This window comes from Lonchura striata, chromosome 1 (genome assembly GCF_046129695.1).
Source record: "Lonchura striata isolate bLonStr1 chromosome 1, bLonStr1.mat, whole genome shotgun sequence".
Lineage (NCBI taxonomy): Eukaryota > Metazoa > Chordata > Aves > Passeriformes > Estrildidae > Lonchura > Lonchura striata.
The window spans coordinates 25,188,275-25,207,939 of record NC_134603.1 but is presented as its reverse complement, the minus strand read 5'-3'; the positions used below and the strand labels follow the sequence as shown (position 1 = coordinate 25,207,939).

Genomic DNA, 19,665 nt, shown 5'->3' with positions numbered 1-19,665 from the left:
TTGAGGAAAATCCCCCAAGGTCAAAAGTGTATAAATACAATTGCAAAACCAAACAGAAGCATCTACAAGGCACTTTTCCATGCAGACACCTACCAAAAAAATTAGTTCCTGACTACTAGATTAGATTAGAATTCAACAGCTAAAACCCATTCCAATATTAAAACCAGGTAATTTTAATTTGCTATGTTGAAATAAAGCAATAAAAACTCTCATCCTATTCTGCACATTTACTCATGTTAAGCAGTAGCTCCACAGATTAACACAGAGCTCCATAGATTTAACAGTGAATTATCCCTTCTTCATTTAGATCCCTATTTTAAAAAATTAACACATATCTTTTCCATTAGGTTATCATCGAGTTTTTTTGATTTTTTTTTTAATTAGGAAGCAACAGTGTTATGTTCTCCAGAGATACTTATGATAGAAAAATGTATGCTCTACCAATACCATGCTTTCCAAGTCATAGAATTAACTTGGATTAGCAGCTCCACAACCATGAATATTTTTGTATATATGCATTCAAATATGACTATCATTTCATTTACCATGGAAAAAGTTACTCCAAAATCCCCATTAACTAGAATGTCCTTTTTGAGCCTAAACTTAAGATTTGCAGGTATATCAGGAATGAAACAAGCCAAAGAAAGTTGTGTCATATACTGAACATCCTTACATTGCACAAGGTCCTCAGTAGTAAGTAAAGCTGTATTGCTGCAATGGGGAAACAGCCACATGTCATTTTAAGATACAATCATAGTTTATTAATAAAATTATTTCAAAAGTACGAGTTAAATCCTTTTACCAACATAGTGGCATTCAGCTATCCAGTGTCATTTTTCCAGTTCAAATAGATATGGGCCTAATTGCATAATGCCATTTTATCTGCTGAAGATAAAAGTGCCGATAAACAAAAATGCACATTAGGCAGGAGATTTTTCAGAATAGATTTTTTTTTTTCAAATAACCCACTTGCATTAACAAAAGATTGCAATGGCTTCCAAATTATAGGGTGTTATTTTTAGTGGAAGTAGTTCAATATTCATATTGGAGCAGATGTAGCAGTTTAACAAAACAGCTCTTCAAATCCTGCACAAATTGAAAACAGGAAAACTGATTGCATTTTCTCTTATCACTTTCCTTTTCTGAATTGACACTTTTGGCCTTCTGAAAATTTACACATGGCTTTCATCTCAACAGCACCTGCTGATCAAACAGAAACCTAACATTTTCAGGAAAATGGTATAAAGGACTAGTTTTCTTTTTACCATCTTAAAGGGCATCGGCAGTCCACTTGATGGCAACAATTGCTGAGTAGATGGCACACAAAATACATTTTATATTTTCAGTCCACTTACTTTTAAAAATTAGTTAAATTATAACGACTCTTTGTATTTGCTCTTTGTCTGCTTTAAATTAATTTCAGTCTCTATCCCTGCACTGTCTTGATGGGTTTCATTCTACAGTCAGCTAGATTTTAAAGATGATGTGAAAGCCTCTGAAATAATAAACACATTGCATGCTCTGCAGACAGGGGTCTTCTTTATATATGCATTTATATGCAATCATATAAACTGATATATACAATTATGCATTCATGTGCACATATTGCCCAGACATTTCTTTTTATGGTGCTTATAGCAAAGAAAAAATGTGTATGTGTATATATATATAGATATACATATATGCATGTATGCTTCAATCCGCTATAGTCTCACTGTACTGAATTCCCCAAGCACTGTTGTTTGAACATGTTGAGGGGAGAGAAACTCAAAGGGCATTTATTTATTTCAAAGTTGTTCTTTGTTTCCTTTGCAGTCTTCCGACTGGGAGAAGGTCTAGCAGATGCTCTGGAACTTGAGCATCAAGACTGGGTTGAGATGCTGCCATTGGTGAACATGGCGAGCATGCAAACAGCACAACCAGAAATCCTTGGGTTCCTGCAAAAGTTAAACGGTTCAAGTCATGTATATAAAAAATGACACGTAAGTACCTTGTTATCCCGTCTGCTTCTGAGCCTGTAAACTCTGAAGCGCAGCAGCGGGTAACAAGGACCATCTTCCTTTGTACATAATTCTAGGTGTAATTAAAGATACTCCTGAAACCTGCTACGTGTCAGCTTCTTAACTGATAGAGCCCTCACCCCCCTGAAGTACTCTGCTGCCATCCATTACCATTCTGCTTCAGTGATAAGGTAACCTGAAGGCAGAGATGACATACAGTAATATATGTGCCACTCCAGACAGTTGGTTCATGAATTTCAGTGTTTCATCATGCTCACTGAGGCAATCGCAAACCTGAAATGTCAATATGTTCAGTCAATGGAAGTAAAATAATGGGGCTCTATTGTCTTACCCTATCGATCTACTGCTGTCAACAAGAATACATGCCCCCCTGGCTTTAAACAAATTTTAATTAGGCTTTTAGTTACCAGATCATATCTATATATCTATCTGTGCAAACACTTGACAAAGTGAAACGGCAGTATAAATATTTCAAACTTTTAAATATAAAGGTAATTGTTTAAAGCCGTTCTCTAAAGCACCACGTGTGCACACACTGAGCATGCAATTCATTTTAATCTGGAAGAGAACTTAAAAAGCACCACCAGAAGTCCATCCAAAACAACAAAAAAAGAAAGAGCAAACAGGGCACTTTTCCTGAAGCCTGGTGTCATCCCCTTCGGGAATTTTGGAAGTTAGCAGCCTTCACTGGAACCACGCCAGGAGTGAGCGGTGGGTGCCCGGGCATGACAGGCTGGGGCTGTCACATCCCCTCGGCCCCGCTGCCTCCCCAGGCCGGGGCTCCTCCACGCCGTCCCGCAGACACCCAGGCACGGCCCTCTCTGTTCCTCTGGGCTGTGTTTCAAGTGGGGTCCCTTAGTCTCCACCTTTGTTCTGCGGCCACCTCCTCCCTCCCCGCGGCCAGCGCGGCAGGCGAGCCCCTCTCCGCTCCCCTCGGGGCTGCCCGGGCCGGGGGGAGGCAGCACAACAAAAGGCACATCCCGTCTCCCCGCCGGCTCATCTCTGTCCGTAAATCCCCGCCCGCCCCGGGGGGAGATAATAAGTGGTTACATCTTCACTTCTCCCTGCGCCTATCGACTGTGCAGCCGGAGCGAGCCGTGCCGGGCCAGGCCGGACCGGGCGGTGCGAGGCGGCGAGGGGCGTCCCCCGCCCGCCCCTCCGCCTGCCGCCCGCGGGGGGTTTTACCTTCCGCCGGCGGGAGGGACGAGGCGGCGCCGGCGCGGCCCCAGCGTTGTGCGCCTCACGCGCCTCGCGGCTTATCTGCGGCGCAGGGACGGAGCATCGCGGCTCCGCGGCCCCGCCGGCGCGGGGGGGGCGGCACGGCGGCGTGCATCGGGCCGATTACGGTATCAGCGCGGCCCAGATGGCGGCCGGAGGATGAGCGGGGCAGCGGGGCCGGAGCGCGGCTGGAGCCGGCCCGGGGTCCCCGGGGAGGCCGCGCCCGGCACGAGGAGAGGCGCCACCTCCGCACCGCCCACCGCGGGAGAAGGCGGCGGTGCCCAGGTCTGCGGGCGCCTGCCCTGGGGCCGGCTCCCAGCACCTCTCCAGGATAAGGAGCTGGCCAGGGGTCGCGCAGCGCTGGCTCCCCAAGGCTCCTCTGCCGGAGGTCGCCGCCACCACCCCCGCTAAGGCGATCGTCCCAGTGACTGCCTGCAGCCCGGCTCTCATTTCACAGGCCGTACCTACTGCTGCGGCCCGGCTACCTCCTCACACACCGTGCCTAATTCCCGCACGGAGCACGGCGGCCGCTGGCCCAGTACGATCACGGACTCTGTGCGCTCCCAGTTTGGCCAAGTCCCTACCTAATCCAGCCTGCTTATTGTCACCGTTGGCGTAAGAGCCTGAACGCAGCACTGTTGCTACAAAGTGGTGGCATCATTCACCAGAGAATGAGCGATAAGGAGAAGTAGGTCCCTATACTTCACAACTCAGGTTCTGTGAAAACTGAGGGGCTGTTTTGTCGGGATTCATCCAAGAGCACAGGGTTAGCACGAAGCATGGAAAGCAGGGACAGCAAAGTGGCCTGGCCTGCCTACCATAAGTGCAGCAAACCGGCAGAATAGCTATGCCAGCACCAGGCACTCTATGTGCCCAGGTTTTAAAGTTTCTAAAATGTTTCTCCGTGGGAATCAACACTTTTTTGTTAGGAAACACATTTCCATTGCACGAAGGAGGGAGGAGGAAAATGACAGCACGCTGAAGTGAGACTGGCATTGTTCAGTGCAAAACTCCTTCCAAAATCACTCGTCCAAGATAGCAGTTTATTCCACAAGAAAAGGAATAAAAGGAATTTGACACATAATACAAAGTGAAAACCAGAACCTAGATGGGGGAAGGGCATGTGTGTGAAAATCGTGTCACTGCAATGAATGTCAGATAAAAAAGGGGTCTGTCACAAATCCTCCACTAATCCAATAATGTGAAAACCTCTTGGTATCACTGAGACATAGCACAAGGTAATATTTTTTTTTTTTTCATAAACCACTCTATATGTTTAGCCTTGGAAAGACAGCAGTTGGCCAAATGTTCCTATCGCAAAACCAGGACCTTGATTTTTAAGTGAAGGCAAACTGATTTTCACATGTCAAATTTACTATGCATTCCTCAGCCAGTATTTTTACCCTGAAGAAGGGCCACTTCTCCCTGAACTTCCTCCAGTTGTCAGTTGCGTGACAACCGTATTTGGAGGTAATCAGACAGGTCATATTACAAAAGTTAGTCAACTTGTTTGAAACCTTAGCTCCTAAACTTAATGGCATTTTCTACGCATTTCTAAAGATAAGTGACTTTTCAATTAATTCAACCTGCAAGGTAATACAGAGATTTTTTTTCTGCATATATTATTTCAAACTATTACACACAAATTAGAGACTGCTCTTTTTTGTTATTTCTGTTACAGAGCTTTTCCTTGAACATATTCCATGATTTAGGAACTAATTTAGGATTGGCCAGATTCTCATCTTGCAGGGTCACCATGTGCATCTTATGTCTATGTTGACCATACTTTTATTACTCAAATCACAAAACTCTAAAAAAAGAAACTAATCCAGGGTCCTTCCTAATGTAAGCAGTTTGCTGTGAAAACACATTTAAAAATAAAACATTGTGTATTAATAAAATAAATACAATCGGAATACAAATGTGTAACAGAAGTGGCGTTCCATAAGCACAGCTGTCTCAAAGTCCAAGCTGCAGGCTAGAAATCTTAATTTCAACTGACTCTCTTGTAATAATAGGTTACCTTCCTCTAAAGCGGAAAGTCCATCTGCCCCAGGCAGATAAGTTTTGAAGCATTAAAATAGATAAAAATCTAACATTTTCTTTCTTGCATTGAATATGTGAATTCTAGTGTGCTATAATGTGAGAATTCCAACATATGACTATTATGGCATAATATCTCATAGCTCAGCTTGTCATTACCTCACTTGTAATTCTTATGTTAATTATGTTCATAATTACTATAAACAGATGTGGTAGAAATTCATGTGACCTTTTACTTCAGAATGCGTTTCTCACTCTTTCCACTTTTTTTTAATAATATAGGTTAAACCAGAGGAAACTATTTCTGACACAGTCCGTATGTATATGTGTACATATTTAACATGAAACCATTTCTGCCTCATATTTCAGGCAAAGGACCACCTACATGCCAGTACATTGACATGAAAGTGATGATAACTGAAAAGTCTACCCTGAAACATACCCCTAAATAACTGTGCCTACAGTGAACCTTTTTGATTAAGCCTAGCAAAAGACATCACTGAAGCCTAGGGCTTAAATGGAGCACTGCATTTTTATTCAGGACCTTTGTTAATGCAGCAGTATCCTGCTTTACAACTACAAGTACGTAAAAGCCATACAGCAATTTATTTTACTCACAGACAAACCATCACTGTCTGTACACAAAACACATTTACAATAAAATCACCATGGATTTCATTAAAAGAAAAGCTACTCAAATTTCATTTCTTTGGACCTAATCTATAATTAGTGTGGACAGACAGGTGCAAACCCTTCTCCTCTACAGATGGCTACTGGAAATGGTGCAAAATAGCTCCTTCTGTTTAAACAATACACAGATAACCTGCTCTGCTCTTATCACTTACAATTACCTCCATTATACTGAACTAATGTTTACTTTATTAAAATGTCCACTGTTATCTAAACGTTATTTGGAAACTTTCATATCGATGGCAGAAAAAAAAATGAAGATGGAAGTCATTGTCTTTCAGATGAAAATTTGGAGGGGAGGAAATTAAAAAAAAAGCTTTTAAAGAGCAGGATAGAACAGACTTTGATTTTATGTCTGCTGTTCATTTTTCTTTATCCACAAAACCACACAGTCTGCTACTTCCTGATGTATTTGTGCTACCATATATTAAACTAATAAAGTTAATAGTAAGAACAGGATAAGTGCATTTTAAAAGCAGGTCTTTAAAAAGGAACGCCTATGTGGAAAACCAAGACCCATTGCCTTTAAAGTTCAGTTTTTAAACCAACTGGTTTAGATCTCTGATGTGAAGCATCACAAAGACAATGTAACCTGGAAGCCAATGTTTTAAAGTTTTAATGTTTTACGTTTTCATTACTAAATTCAGTGTCAGTTTCAACTTCTTACATATTGTAGGTTGTGTTAAAGACTGCATGGAAAAGAGCATGGATCAAACTACATGGATCAAGTTTTTTTAATGTATTCAGATTAAAATAATTATCTTTTCACATTTCTTTAGCCAAGCCATGAGAAATGGCCTCTTCAGACCAGCAAATTCATGTTTTATTTCAGCTACTAAGTCTTCTTGATCTCTGCATGACAACTTAAGTTTCTACAGAACAAAGAACAAGACCTTCTCCTCCACCCCCCAGTCTAAAAAGTCTGAAGCTCCTGCAATAGCAACATACTGATATCCTTATTCAACTAGCTAAAGATTTAACAGTAATGGACTGTGGCAAGTGGATTTGAAAGTTGAAAATGACAATTGCAAGCCTATTCTCCCATCACCCCCAGTGCAAACACTGCAGATGCCTATTTCACCCAAAGTGTCTGGCAATGAGGAGTTTTTGCAGTCTGCACAGTACCTCAGTGAGGCGAGCTTCACATTAAACGCCTGTCGTCTGAAGTTCATTTCAGGGAAGTGAGAAACAGGATTTGACAGGGAAGAATGTCCTGAAATGACTATCCACTGACCAGCACTCCAGGTGGAGCTATTTTTCTCCCCCATTATTCCAAAAACAATACTGCCTGTATAAAACTATGTGCATACAGGCATACATAGTGTTAAGCGTACACAGATGAGAGATACTGTGTGATGTTTTACTGGTCCATTATTTAGGCACAAAACAAGTTAAGGTGGTCAAAAATTGTAGAAGGCAGCGTTTTACTTAAAAAGATTTTGGAAACTATTTAAAAGCTCAAAGCCTTTGAAGAAAAACAACTTGTGCAGCAGTTGCCAGGAAGCAGTGACCTAACACTGCTGTCTGCATTCCATTACAAACAGAATGGTTCTTGTCTCCCTACAGCATGCTCATGGCTCAAGAACCCAGCCGCTCACCCTTCTGCAAGCACAGGACAGAAAGAAGTCCTGCTATCATCTCTTGTACCCCTCGCCTGGCTCCAGCTTGCCAGAGTCACAAACAGATTCAAGAGTCTGTTGGATTTTTGGTGGAGTTTGGCATTTTCTTGCATTGATGTTGAGCTTCCCATGACAGTGAAGGAAAATGACTCATTAATTGAAAACAGTAGCAATTATACTGAAGGTTCAGATATGATGAAACTGACCTTAAGTTATCAATTATCAAGCATAGTTATTGTAAGCTCCCAATTGTAAACCTTTACAGCAAATCTGCAGTGAATCTCACACCTAACAAAGCCTTTGCCAATTTCATATTTTCACAGACTGTATAGTTATGAATGAGCCATACTCCTGTCTTTTCCTATTATCTTCCTATTGAAGGGGAGACACAGAAACACCTAGTGCTAAAACCAGAATGCATAAACAAGATGGAGTAACTTTTTTACCATTCAGCTGAGCTGAAGGAAATTCCCTGATCATATTGAATTTCCTAAGGAAATCAGCCCAGAATAAACTGAATGAGGTTTTCAGACTTCCCATGGAAAGGTCAAGCATCAACTTTAACAACCATTAGAAACCAGTTTCAATCCTCTCAGCTATCCAGATTCACTAAGCCGTTAACAGAAAAGCTGAACAGAAAATCTGAACAATAGAATTCAACTCCAAAATCGTCTTTCACATCTTGCCTCAAACTTCAGTTAACAAAGTTGCTTATTTAAACTTTCCATTGCATCTGTCAGGATGCAGAAATTAAGACGGAAGTGTAAGGCTTCAAGCGTGTAGTTAAATAAATTATACTCACCCTTAGCCCTAACATATTGTGTTTACAAATACAATAATTATGTTTCTAGTTACATGTCTATGGAAGATATTTTCCAAGTCCTTCAAAAAGCATTCAAGCATTACTGTAAGTAGGAAATAAGTCAAAACAGATTAGTAGACTAAAAATGGGGAGGAGAAAAAAATCCTGCTTTGGTCAGCAACTCGGACCACCATCAGGGGATAAATCAATTTGCAGCAGCTGTGGACAGCCATTTAAGTCTGGGGCCTGAACAGATTAATTAGGAGAAGCGATGTTAAAAGTTAAAGGGGTCAGCATTACATTAAGCACAGGAGTACTTGCTGGAGCAAACGCTTGGCTGTACATACCAAGACTCACAAGACATTCTTCCAGTTAGCCAGGGCTACGCCAATAGCCAAGCGTTTGGCACTTGCTGCTTTCCCAGAGACAGCCGGCAGCTCCCGCAGGCTGATTTTAAAGACATATACCCATTCTTGCCCAGCCCTTGCCACGCCGCGCTGTGCCCTCGGCGCGTTCAGCATCGCCCGCACAGGCGGGCGCGCAGTCGTGCATAGCGCACCTTGGGGCCGCGAAGGCAGGCGAAGGCAGGCGCTTCCCGCCCGGCTGTGATTGTCAGTGGAAAACTTAAGCAGCTCTTTCGGTCAGACTTGCTGCCGCGGACTCAGCAGATCGCAGCCCGCTCCTGAGCTACCTGCGGGGCGGGAGCTGCCGGCTCCCGGGCGTCACGGCCGGGCGGCTGCGAGAGACGGATCGTCTCCCTGCCGTGATTTAGGGCATGGCAGAGGTAGGAGGGGGCGGCGGGCAGAGCCTGCTACGGATCGGAAGATGGAGGGCTGCCTTCCCAGAGAAACCCGAGCGGCTTCGAGGCGTCTGTTGCCCACAGCGGCGATGCCGGAGAGCCTCCGGCTGCTGTCGGGCAGGGCGGTCCCGCCGCGCCCGGCTCCGGCTGCAACCTGGGAGGCAGGAGGGGGAGGCTGCTTCGGCTCCCCATACCCTCTCGCTCCCTCCTTTAAACTTATCACTGAACTGAGGGAAGCAACATTTTAGCTCCTGGTTGCAGCATGAACGATTTAAAGAGCTGCGTCCGATTAGTTACTTTCGGTTTCTCTCTAACATCTAGGGGAGCGGAGTACAAGAACGACAGCTAGGTCGCTATAAATTACTTCTGAAACGGAGTCACGGGTGCTCCTGCTAGAGTGGCAAATCCTTCCCTGCACTAAACCAAATTTCTCAACTTTGGCAGTAACAAAAGGACTCGAACTCCGCAAAAGTCAAAGGCTTGTCTAAATGGCCGGGAATGTGGTTTTCATCCTTCCAATCTCCCTTATCAATGGCCTGTTGCGAATTTATGGAATCGAACCCTTCAGCACAGCCAGAGGAGATGACACAGTTACAGTGTATGGCAGTTTCGGAAATGCAATCCCTAGCGTTATCCTGTCGTTTTAGTAAACAAGCTATTTGCAAGACCGCGGATCAGCTAAAGGAGACATGCACAGCCTAAAATATTTCTTTCAAAATAGTCCTAAAAGATGTTGCCAGTGCTGCACAAACCTATGATTGTAGTGAGACAACAAGCGAAACAAAACAATCCCATCAGAAATATTTCAGCCACTCCAACTCACACTGGCCAGCGCTAGAGCCTGGAGAGAGGGGAGGCAGGAAGGAAAAAGACAAGTCCTAAATCCAGACAGAAATCTAACGCTTTGTTATAATATATGCCTGGGAGGGTTATTTTCTGCCAAAACTGGGTTATGTTGTTTCTGAGCTCTTGAGCAGTATCCGGGGTGCTAGTTTGTAAGCCGGGGACAGAGCGTGTAAGGCTGCATGCAGCGCTAACCTGGCCCGGGCACAGCAGCAGCCCCGGTCCGCCTGGGTTAGTTACAGCCACGGGAGCCTCTCATAGCCCGGGGAGCCCTGCGGGAGAGGAGAAAGGGAAAGAAAAGGGGCTCGGGCTCCCCCCGCCCCGGCGCGCCCTGCCCAGCCAGCCCTGCCCGCGCCCGTACTCACACTGCAGAGGACCGGAGATGCCCACCATTCGCCACGGGCTGCGAGCTGCAAATAAAAGTTCCCGTCCTGCTCGGGGGAGAGACGGCAGCCCAGGCTGCTGGAGGGGCGAGGGGGTGGGAAAGGGGAGAGCAGCGCCGCGCGGCTTCCCTTCCCAGTCCAGATGATCCACGTCCACAAAAGTCAAAACGAGCTGAGGAGAAACTCCAGCTGCTCTTCCCCCCCCCACCCCCCCCACCACCCTCTCTCGCTCTTTTTTTTTTTTTTTTTTTTTTTTTAAAGGAGGATCAGCTCGAGAGAGACTACTGGTTCCACGGGAAAGGACAAGAACCAAAAATAAAGCAAAGTCTCCAAGTCGAGATAGTTAATGCCCAGGTCCTTCTCCTTGCTGCTGCCGCCGCCGCCGCCGCCGCCTCAGACAAACGTGATGTGGAGCGCAGGGAGCGGCCGCTGTCAGTGGCGGGGTCTGTGTCTGTCCCCGAGCAGCCGACGCATAGCTGAGCCCGCGGCGAAGCCGAGCCGAGCCGGGGGTGCGGAGCCGAGCGGTGCGGAGCCGAGCCCGCCGCCCGGCCGAGGCTGCGCCGCCGCCGCTCGCTGCGCCCGGCTCCCGCTAGCAGGCAGCGCGCGAGGCAGGCAGCATACTGCCGGCAGCCGGGCCGGCCCCGCTACCCAGGTGCAGGGGGGGAGGGCTTAAAGCAGTGGGAGGTGATAGAGGTAGGAGACATCTGTGTCGTGAAGAGGTTAGTGGGGGTCAAGTATATGTTAACAATAGGCGAGCGTGGTCCCTCTCGGGCAGCCTGCCTACTCTTTCTTTCTTTCGCTCGCTTTTACTGGGTGGACATCTAACTTGCTCCCTAATGATGCCTCCCCGGCTTTAAGAGTCCAGACTGCCCTGCAGTAACCCAAGACAAACACTTTCTCTAGCCATCTGGAGAGCTCCTGGCTGCTCTGCCTGTGTCTCATCACTGTGTGAAGAGACAGCAGTGCTAGAAATCAAGCCACTCTCAGATCTACTCTCTAATCCCCTTCTGTTAGCTGATTTCCAGTCAGACTGTTTGCTTTTGCATTAGATAATAGCCTTAGAGAAAACAATTATCATTTTCTTTTTCTCTTTGTTTTTTCCTCTTTCTAAAGTACAGTATCTAGGAAGGCCTCCCTCTCTTATTTTAAAAGAAATTTATAGTCTTTCATGGCTTGAAGAACCCAGATGCAATTTCACACTTTCCTGGAAGGGGATTCTGGATTCTTCTGAAAGCAGCGACATGATCACAACTGCAGTGAAAATTAATTACTATCATCTACAATTAATAGAAGCATGCCACCATTTGACTTCGTGTTTCATTACATAATCATTTCGGTAGGCATCCATATATTTTCTGATTCATCAGTTATTCCCTTCTACGTGTTGCAGAGAATATTATTGTCAGTCACACAATCTACAGTTAACTGGTATCTCTGCTGTCATGTTGTCACCATATAAAGAAGGCGTCTCCACAAAGAGAAAAAAAAAAAAAACTTCTTACATTTGCTTCACTGTAAAAAAGTACTTTTTTTTTTTTCAGATTGCAGATAATGGATTGGAACTGTCAGAAATGCTGGAACATTTAGCTTCATTTTTTCCAATGTTAGATGTTAAGTAAAAGAGTGAGCATGGAATAGAACTTCTAATCAAGCTGCTTTCTTTATTCCTGTACATACACGTACACACACGCACACACACACACATACACTATAGGCCTGATCTTGCAAATTTACAAATACTTAATTTTAAATAGACATATTGAATGCAAAGTAGCATTCTGTGTGTTTATTATAAAGGCATACACGTTTCCAAAAGGGGGGAAATATTTTTATCTATATTTATCTGCATATTTACAACAGTATTTGCCTCTGTTGCTGGCTTTGAAATTTTGTTTGATTTTGAAAATATGTTTAAAATATATTTTATTATCTGGATAAAGCTACCTTTTCTGCAGACATTTCAGGATATGGAACTTTAATGAACTGGTCAGTATCTTGTAATCCAGGGTCGAATTTGGAGTAATTTCAGCTCTACACTACATAAATCAGGACATGTTTTGGTCTACTGTGATTTCAATTTACAAAGATGGTGAGCAGCCACAAGTCTGTCATTGATTTCTAATTTAAAAACTATCTGTTTTACAGAGGTCTATTTCAAAGCCAAAATTATGGGATACTCTTTTAAAAAGTATCTTCAAATATTTAAAAATAATCTAAATATAGCAAATTTTATAAGGCTTCTTTTGTCTTCAGCAGATTTAGAAATTTCAGTTTGAAAATCTTTGTGGCATGATACTTTCGTTCCAATTGTTCTATGTGTAAGGTGACAAATAAAGAAGAGGTTTGCCAGTGGTCTCACACCATGTTTTGACGAATTGTCACAGATTGAACACTGACTCCTAATTCTCAGTTTACAGCTTTTTAAAAAACCCTACAATGCTTCCTCTTTGGTGTGTACATTCACTCCAAAAGATCAATCAACTTTCTAGGCACTACTGTTCAACTTAGTGGATGAGCATCAGCTTAGATTTAAAAAGTCTGGAAAATCTAATCTGAACTATTAGCAATTTAATATCCATGAAGTTTATAGACTTCTGTGGTCTCATTTCATAATGAGAAAAATACAGAAATCACCTATTTAAACTCCCAGCTCTGGCTCATCTTATATGACATTTCTCACTGTTCCCAGTAAGGACAAAACCTTCTCAGATAATGGAGTGTGGTAGAGAGTGTTAAATGCCAACTACTTCATGGTAACTATATTTTTCTTAGACATGCTGGGAGAATTGACATGATTCCTAAATAACAAAAGATTGTAACCATTGAGTCTTATCGTTATATTGTAAAGCTGATGCTTGAAGCCTGGCTTATTGCAAACTTCTCTTATCCATACCTTTTGCTTTTCTATATTTATTTCCCAGAGAAGGTAGATGTGGTTTTGTGTAAAAAAAAAGGAAAAATAAACATGTTCTTTGGAAGATAAATTCAGGTTTTAGGAAGGGAAAAAAAAAAAAAATGCAGCCTCACACTAGACCTCACAAATACTTGGTAACTTTACACCCTGCACATTTTTTTCTGCAGACTGTAGATGCCATGTCTGATTTGACATATGAAGGATTTACACTGTGTATCACTGTGTGACATTGTGTGAGAGAAAGGCTGGTTAAAGTATAGTTGCACATGGAAGTCAGAAATATCCTGCTAGGCTGTCCAAATCTGACTATATTTTGATTGTACAGAGACCGATCAAATGTTCAGAGCTGAAACATGGCTCAGTCTTTACTGTGAATAATTATACTATGGGCAGTCATCTGCACTGAAATTCTTGGAAGAGAACTTAAATATCAACTCACCTCATTGCTGTTTAAAAATAGAGACAAGTATGTCCCTCTTAATTGTCACTGCCTTGCAGCTCAGAGTGTTACATATTGTCACATGTTCCCATCCAGAACTCATGCTCCTCAAACACTTTTCCAGTCACACTTCAGACATTAAGTCCATCCTTTTTTTTTCAGGGATGTTCCTCTACAAATGTGTTTTCCACTTCCAAAAGCTTACTTTCAGAATCCATGAAGTGCACAAGGATCTCGCTGTTTGCTTCTGCTGAAGCTGGATTGGGCCTTGGCATCCAGATCAGGTCTGTAGGTAGCTACAACAGCATTCACTTGAGAAGCTCTCATTTGCATGAAGTGATGCAGTAAATATTTGTGTAAAACTAAACAGTCAGATAGTATGCTAAGCTGGATCATCGATAGCTTTAACTCACAAACCTTTGCCTTAACCATATCTTTCCAATTTTCCCTCTAATTTGCAAGTGTATTTTGCATATTCGTGTGGGCCACGCTTTGTTTTCCCCTCAGTCTGTTTGCACACATTTTGTAGGTTGAGCAGTGCAGAGGATTGCAGCGGGATGGAGTCTGCTGCAGGATTACGTCAATGTCGCGTACGCTTTCTTCAGAAAATCATTTTTGGTTTATTTGGGAATACAGGCTAAATCCTGCTTTGAACCCTGCACAGAAAAGCAGCAAAAACATAAAGAAGTGCTGTGTTGCAGAAATGCTGCCCCCTCTCCGGGGCTTGGCAAGGGCTGGGATAGGTGAGCCACAAGTTGCTGGGTGCGCTTTGCAGCCCCACATGTGTGGAAAACACACACCAGGATTAACACTTGATAACATGAGCAGAAAATATGCATTTGCAGGATAGATCCCATCCCCACCCTTTAGTATGCAAAGCATGTCCACTAGGTGATGTACATGCTGCAAGAGCTGACATATTACCTGCCTTTCTTTCTGTGCTTACTATTGTTTACCCTTTGGTAGTGAGGAAAATATGTTAAGTTCTTTCCAAATTAAAAAAAAAAATAAAACAGACTATCTGCTTTCCAAAGGTTACAAACTCCATTGATACTCATTTTGACATCTTCTTTTCTAATAGCATAGATTTTAGCTCTGCTTCATGTATATTTATTCAATATATTCCTTAATTAAAATATATACTAAGGATACTTTTTGCATTCTTATTTGCCTTTTGACATCGTCAAAACTGCTTTAATTTTGCAGCATTTTGAAGCACTTTGATGAAGAATATGTGCATAGTGACAGAAAAAGAGGAGCTGTGTTATTTTGGAAAGATCACATAAACAAAAATAATATATTGGCAGTCATTTGTGGGAATGCCAGCTTTGTCACTCATTTTCAGTGAAATATGGTTTCTTATTAAAACCTAGATCTTTTCAAGAAAAAAAAATTCTACTGGTTAAATAAAGCACACCAAGCAAAAAGAGAAAAAATTATTTGAAAAGTTTCTGCTTTACAGAAGCAAACAGCTAATCTTGTCTGAATCCATTGTCTCTGGTTTAGTTATGCAAATAAATAGACATTGAATATTAATCAAATTAATATTTAAATGTATTTTTAAATATAAAATATTTATCTTTGGCGCTGAAATATTTTTGTCTGTGCTGAAACCAAGAGAACAGATAGTACTGAAATAATACAGGCTTAGTACTTGTTCTATAACAAACACAAAAACACCAAAATGGAAATAACAAATTTGTTTTTCATCAATGTCAAAGTGCAGGAAACATTTTGCTGTTGAGGTTCCTGGAAGCAATAAGTACTGTATTAACTGACACACACACACACACACACACTCGCACAGGGGATACCTCGCCTAACAAGGGGAAACCGTTGCCCTAACACACACGTACAGTTCCTTAGCTCCCCACCTGCCGGGCAGCCACCTGCAATAAACAATAGTGATCTAATATCAGACAGTAATAAAATAAGCAGCCATGAAGCCTTTTACCTAAACACCACTAGAAGTCCCTTGAAGTTGAGCTGCTGGCTGAGGGACCCTTTCCTCTGAGGTGGAGGGGAGACCTCTCTTAGGACAACCTCTGAAGGCCAGCAGGATCCCTTTTTAAATATACCTACTGTTTAACTAGAGACAGAGACCATCTGTAATGTACATAATGGTGCACAGCTACTATGAGGTAATGGATCCAAGGTGCATGATCTGTTCCAGGTTTCCTTTTGTGTATACATAGTCCCTCAGTGCTACATCTCCTAAAAAGTACAGTGACATTTTGTATATGGAAGGCTAACAACATAACTCTCTTATCTTTTTCACTGACATGTTGACAGTACATTATTCCACTTACATACATGCTTAAATTGGGAATAAAACTGCATTTCCCTGCCAGCTGTAGCTAACCAGTATACCAATCATGCTCCCATGTTGAAAATCTGTCTCATTCAGATTTCATAAAGAGGGGTGAAGTCCTCTATTGGTATATCAGATCTCCATGTCTCCAGCTGTAAATAAAAACAAACTGGTCTAAGCTGGGAACTCTATTAATATCATGACCTCAGTATGATGTAACTGAAACCGCATTTTCCACATCCCCCTAACCACTGTTTATATTTGCATCAAACTAAGTTAAACAAAGGTAGGATTTAAAGCTGCTGTCTTAAAAAAAAACAAGGAAAATTCTCCTCTTGAAGATGACTTTTATTGTGATTGCTTTAAAATCAATGTGTTCCATAACCTGAGATACTCCTCACAGAAGTCCAGAAATACTCTACAAGCCACCTAGAGATGTTGACATTCTAATTCCCTTTATATTGTGTTTACATTGTGTTTACATTGTGTTGTGTCTGTACTCATATGTTTTAACTGTTCATATGTGAATCAAAAGCTTGCTCAAATACAGTCCTTCCATGGCTGTATTAGAATTCACAAGATAACAATTGAAAAATCAAGTACTAAGGAGGATGTAGTTCACCATTTCAGCTGAAAAATATATCTGAACATAAAGTAGATATTTTATTAAAAAAAAAACCCTAGCAATCAAGTATCATAGTGAACAAAGATGGTATTTCAATGTTTCAAACTGCTGAGAAAAAACCTCAGCTAGATAATTGAGTCTGATATTACTGCATTTGTTGGACTCTATTTAAAGCATGGCCTATTTTTAGAAAAAAAATGACGAAATCTCAGGAATTGTTATTTGCAGATCAATAGCAACTTAAAATGTTGTGTCCTATGCACATCATTACAGGGAAGATGTTTTGATACATCAGTCACTTACTATTTCTCTTTTCAGACAAACTGTAAAAGTAGAAGTAATGAAAAAAATTATGTCTTACAGAAGACAGAAATATTTTTTCCCTTTCACTGGCAAAAGCTTTTTTTTTGAAAATGTTTAAAGATGCAAGTTAAGAGGACATAGGAAGTAAATAAACCATAATACAGAAATATCCAGAAAGAACGAAGCACAGTATGAGACCTGCTATTTATAGGAAAAAGAGGAAATAAATATAACACTTTTAACACTACACAGTGCAATGTGCAAAATTACATTTTAAAGTGAAATTAACAATGAGAATGTCTAAGAAATTCCACAAGTTGTATGGTTAAAGAGCTAAATTCAGCCACCTTTAGTTGAATTCTGGTGTATACTCCATCAGTTTGCTGGAACTTTTCTTGAAATTAGGTGCTGCTGCATGTGTCAAAACCTCATGTGACGTGCCATAATAATTTATTGCCCGTCTGTAGAAACAACCTGATTCTGTCTCACTGAAATAACTGACATGTTTGGCCACTGCTTTCTTAGGAAAGGAGCTGAACTAGAACACTCACAAACCTTATTACTAAAAATGCTGTTCTTTTCAAGTAATTTTTTTTTTAGCTCAAATTTCTTTTTTTCTTATATAATTACTTTCCTTTTAACCATGGGCAAAAAAATAAAACTAAATGTATTGTATTTGATAGTTGAGTCCTACATAACAGAAACCAGGTAAGTCAAATTTAGAAGGCATCTTGAAAAATTTCAAAACTAGAAACTAGAAACTGTCTGCAATATATAAACAAATTAAAATATTGAAACGAGTACTTTCCCCGGTTTGACTTGTGTTTTTTTCTCTGCCAGCAGTGACACAGCTTATAAACTGTGTCTCTAAATCATCCAAGAAACCCAAGAAACTGTGACTTTGGAGCTGCTTTCACCACCTACAGGATATGCTGCTAAAGGTGCAGCTTACAGCAGCCCCAGACACTTTCCAAGCATCTGAATAAGAAAATAAGCTTTTTGAGCGGTCTCATGTCAGAAATGATCATTTCTGATTAAATATCTTCATGTCTGATATCACTGTGGTGTCTGTGAGTTTGAGGAAGGATTTGGCTCACTGTGAGAAGGTAAATAAGTATTTCCCTCTTCTCACAGTGAGTAATTGTTAAAACTTTGCTTAATAAAGGCCTATTTATCTTTGTAACATTTTTTGCCTGGAAGCTTTCCAGTTTTGTTTGTTTCTCTTCTCATATAGTTTTGAGGAAGCAGTGTACATCTCCCCAAGCCCCCCTTTACCTTCTCAATCCATAAACAATCTTCTAGTGAAATTTGCTACATGACAGCAAATTGCAGTTCCTGATGAATTGTAGGCTTCAGTGATTTCAACATGAAGCCAGTTCCTCTCTTTTCTGTGACTTCTCTGAAATTGATTCTTTCAGATTTCCAGTTTCAAAGCTTGAGATTACTGTTTATTAAATTTAGCATTCTTCAACAAAATTATCTCCTTAGTGGTATGACTGTCTCTTGATCAGCATTTCAGAGGTCAGTAATAGGGAGTGAAACAAACTAAGGAAATCTAAAATTCTTGCCCATCCAGATATATCAGAACAAGGTTTCCTAATGAGCTTGCATAAACTTTGGGATTTGTTCCAATCATTAAAGAAGAAATTTTGAGGATTCCTAGAGTTAACATCTGTTCATCTGAACACCTTTAAGCAGAGCCATGTAAAATGGCAGATTTTCATCATGTTGGTTGTTGTGTATTGGGGGTTATTCCACATCACAAAAACTATTGAATTAGGCCTCACAGGCTTTGTATACCTTACAGAGTATCTAGCTCATATATATATATATATATATTTGTATATAAACTTTTCAGTGTTTGACTTCTGTGTGGAATGAGTGAGAAGCATGATAGCCACACATCTTAAAATCAAAAAAACAGAAAGAAAAGAAAAACAAGAAACCTCAAGCAACCAACCATTTTTCTACTTCAGATGCTGCTTTCACTATTCTTTCCTAAAGTCTCCCATTAAATGCTTTATATGAGTTTTCTCTAATTTTTTTTTTTCCCCTAGGTATCACAAGACTTCTGATTTTATCCCCAAGGTTTTGGAGCTAGCTACTTGGAACTCTTGTACCTATATACCGCTCTTCAACTGAATAAATATCAAAGTCACTCATGTTTCTTTTGTAATAACTTCACTTCTAAAGGGCAAACTACAATTATTAGAAAAGAGATACAGGAAACATGAAGAGTTGTTAATTACAGGCAAGTAGTCTTAGACTGTCTGTTTCTGCCTGCTGAAGCCATGGATGGTCACTGATAAATGCCTGAGCTAGCAGGGTTAGATCACTGAAACCAGGGTAGCAATAGTGCAAAAGCCACATGTGATTAGTTTAACATATCTGGTTTCTGTAGTGATCCCAGTGCATCAAAAGAACACTAACTTTGGCTTTGATGGTGCTTCTACTGACAAGAGTGATCTCCATAAGTTTCCAGATGAGCTTAATGTGAACAGATTTTACAGCAGGGGAATTTGTCTGTATTTCAAATGTGTGAATGATCTCTACAGTCTAAAGAGTACCCTATTAATAAAATAGGAATCATGGGGTTGTCATTAGACATTATCAAGACCAAGAACATGCTATATCATTCTTTTTGTGCCCATATGG

The 19,665-nt window shown here is 41.4% G+C and overlaps 1 protein-coding gene and 1 long non-coding RNA gene across 5 annotated transcripts in view; one reads left to right on the top strand and one right to left on the bottom strand.

Annotated features, from left to right (window-relative positions):
• The window catches only part of RUNX1T1 (RUNX1 partner transcriptional co-repressor 1), a 114,726-nt gene extending 104,099 nt beyond the window's left edge, over positions 1 to 10,627 (bottom strand). For 2 of the 4 annotated variants that reach the window (XM_021543195.3, XM_021543196.3), the window contains exon 1: positions 10,401 to 10,627. Coding sequence is in view for 1 of the 4 variants with exons in the window: in XM_021543196.3 (XP_021398871.1) it covers positions 10,401 to 10,428 (28 nt within the window). In the remaining 3 variants the exon portion in view is untranslated. The other 2 variants (XM_077782939.1, XM_021543198.3) reach the window with 2 other exon arrangements.
• A 479-nt stretch (positions 10,628 to 11,106) lies between these two features.
• On the top strand, positions 11,107 to 19,134 carry LOC144246961 (uncharacterized). Its single transcript, XR_013340688.1, has 3 exons — positions 11,107 to 11,754; positions 13,934 to 14,055; positions 19,068 to 19,134. It is a non-coding gene; the product is annotated as an uncharacterized LOC144246961 (long non-coding RNA).
• Positions 19,135 to 19,665: the final 531 nt, after the last annotated feature.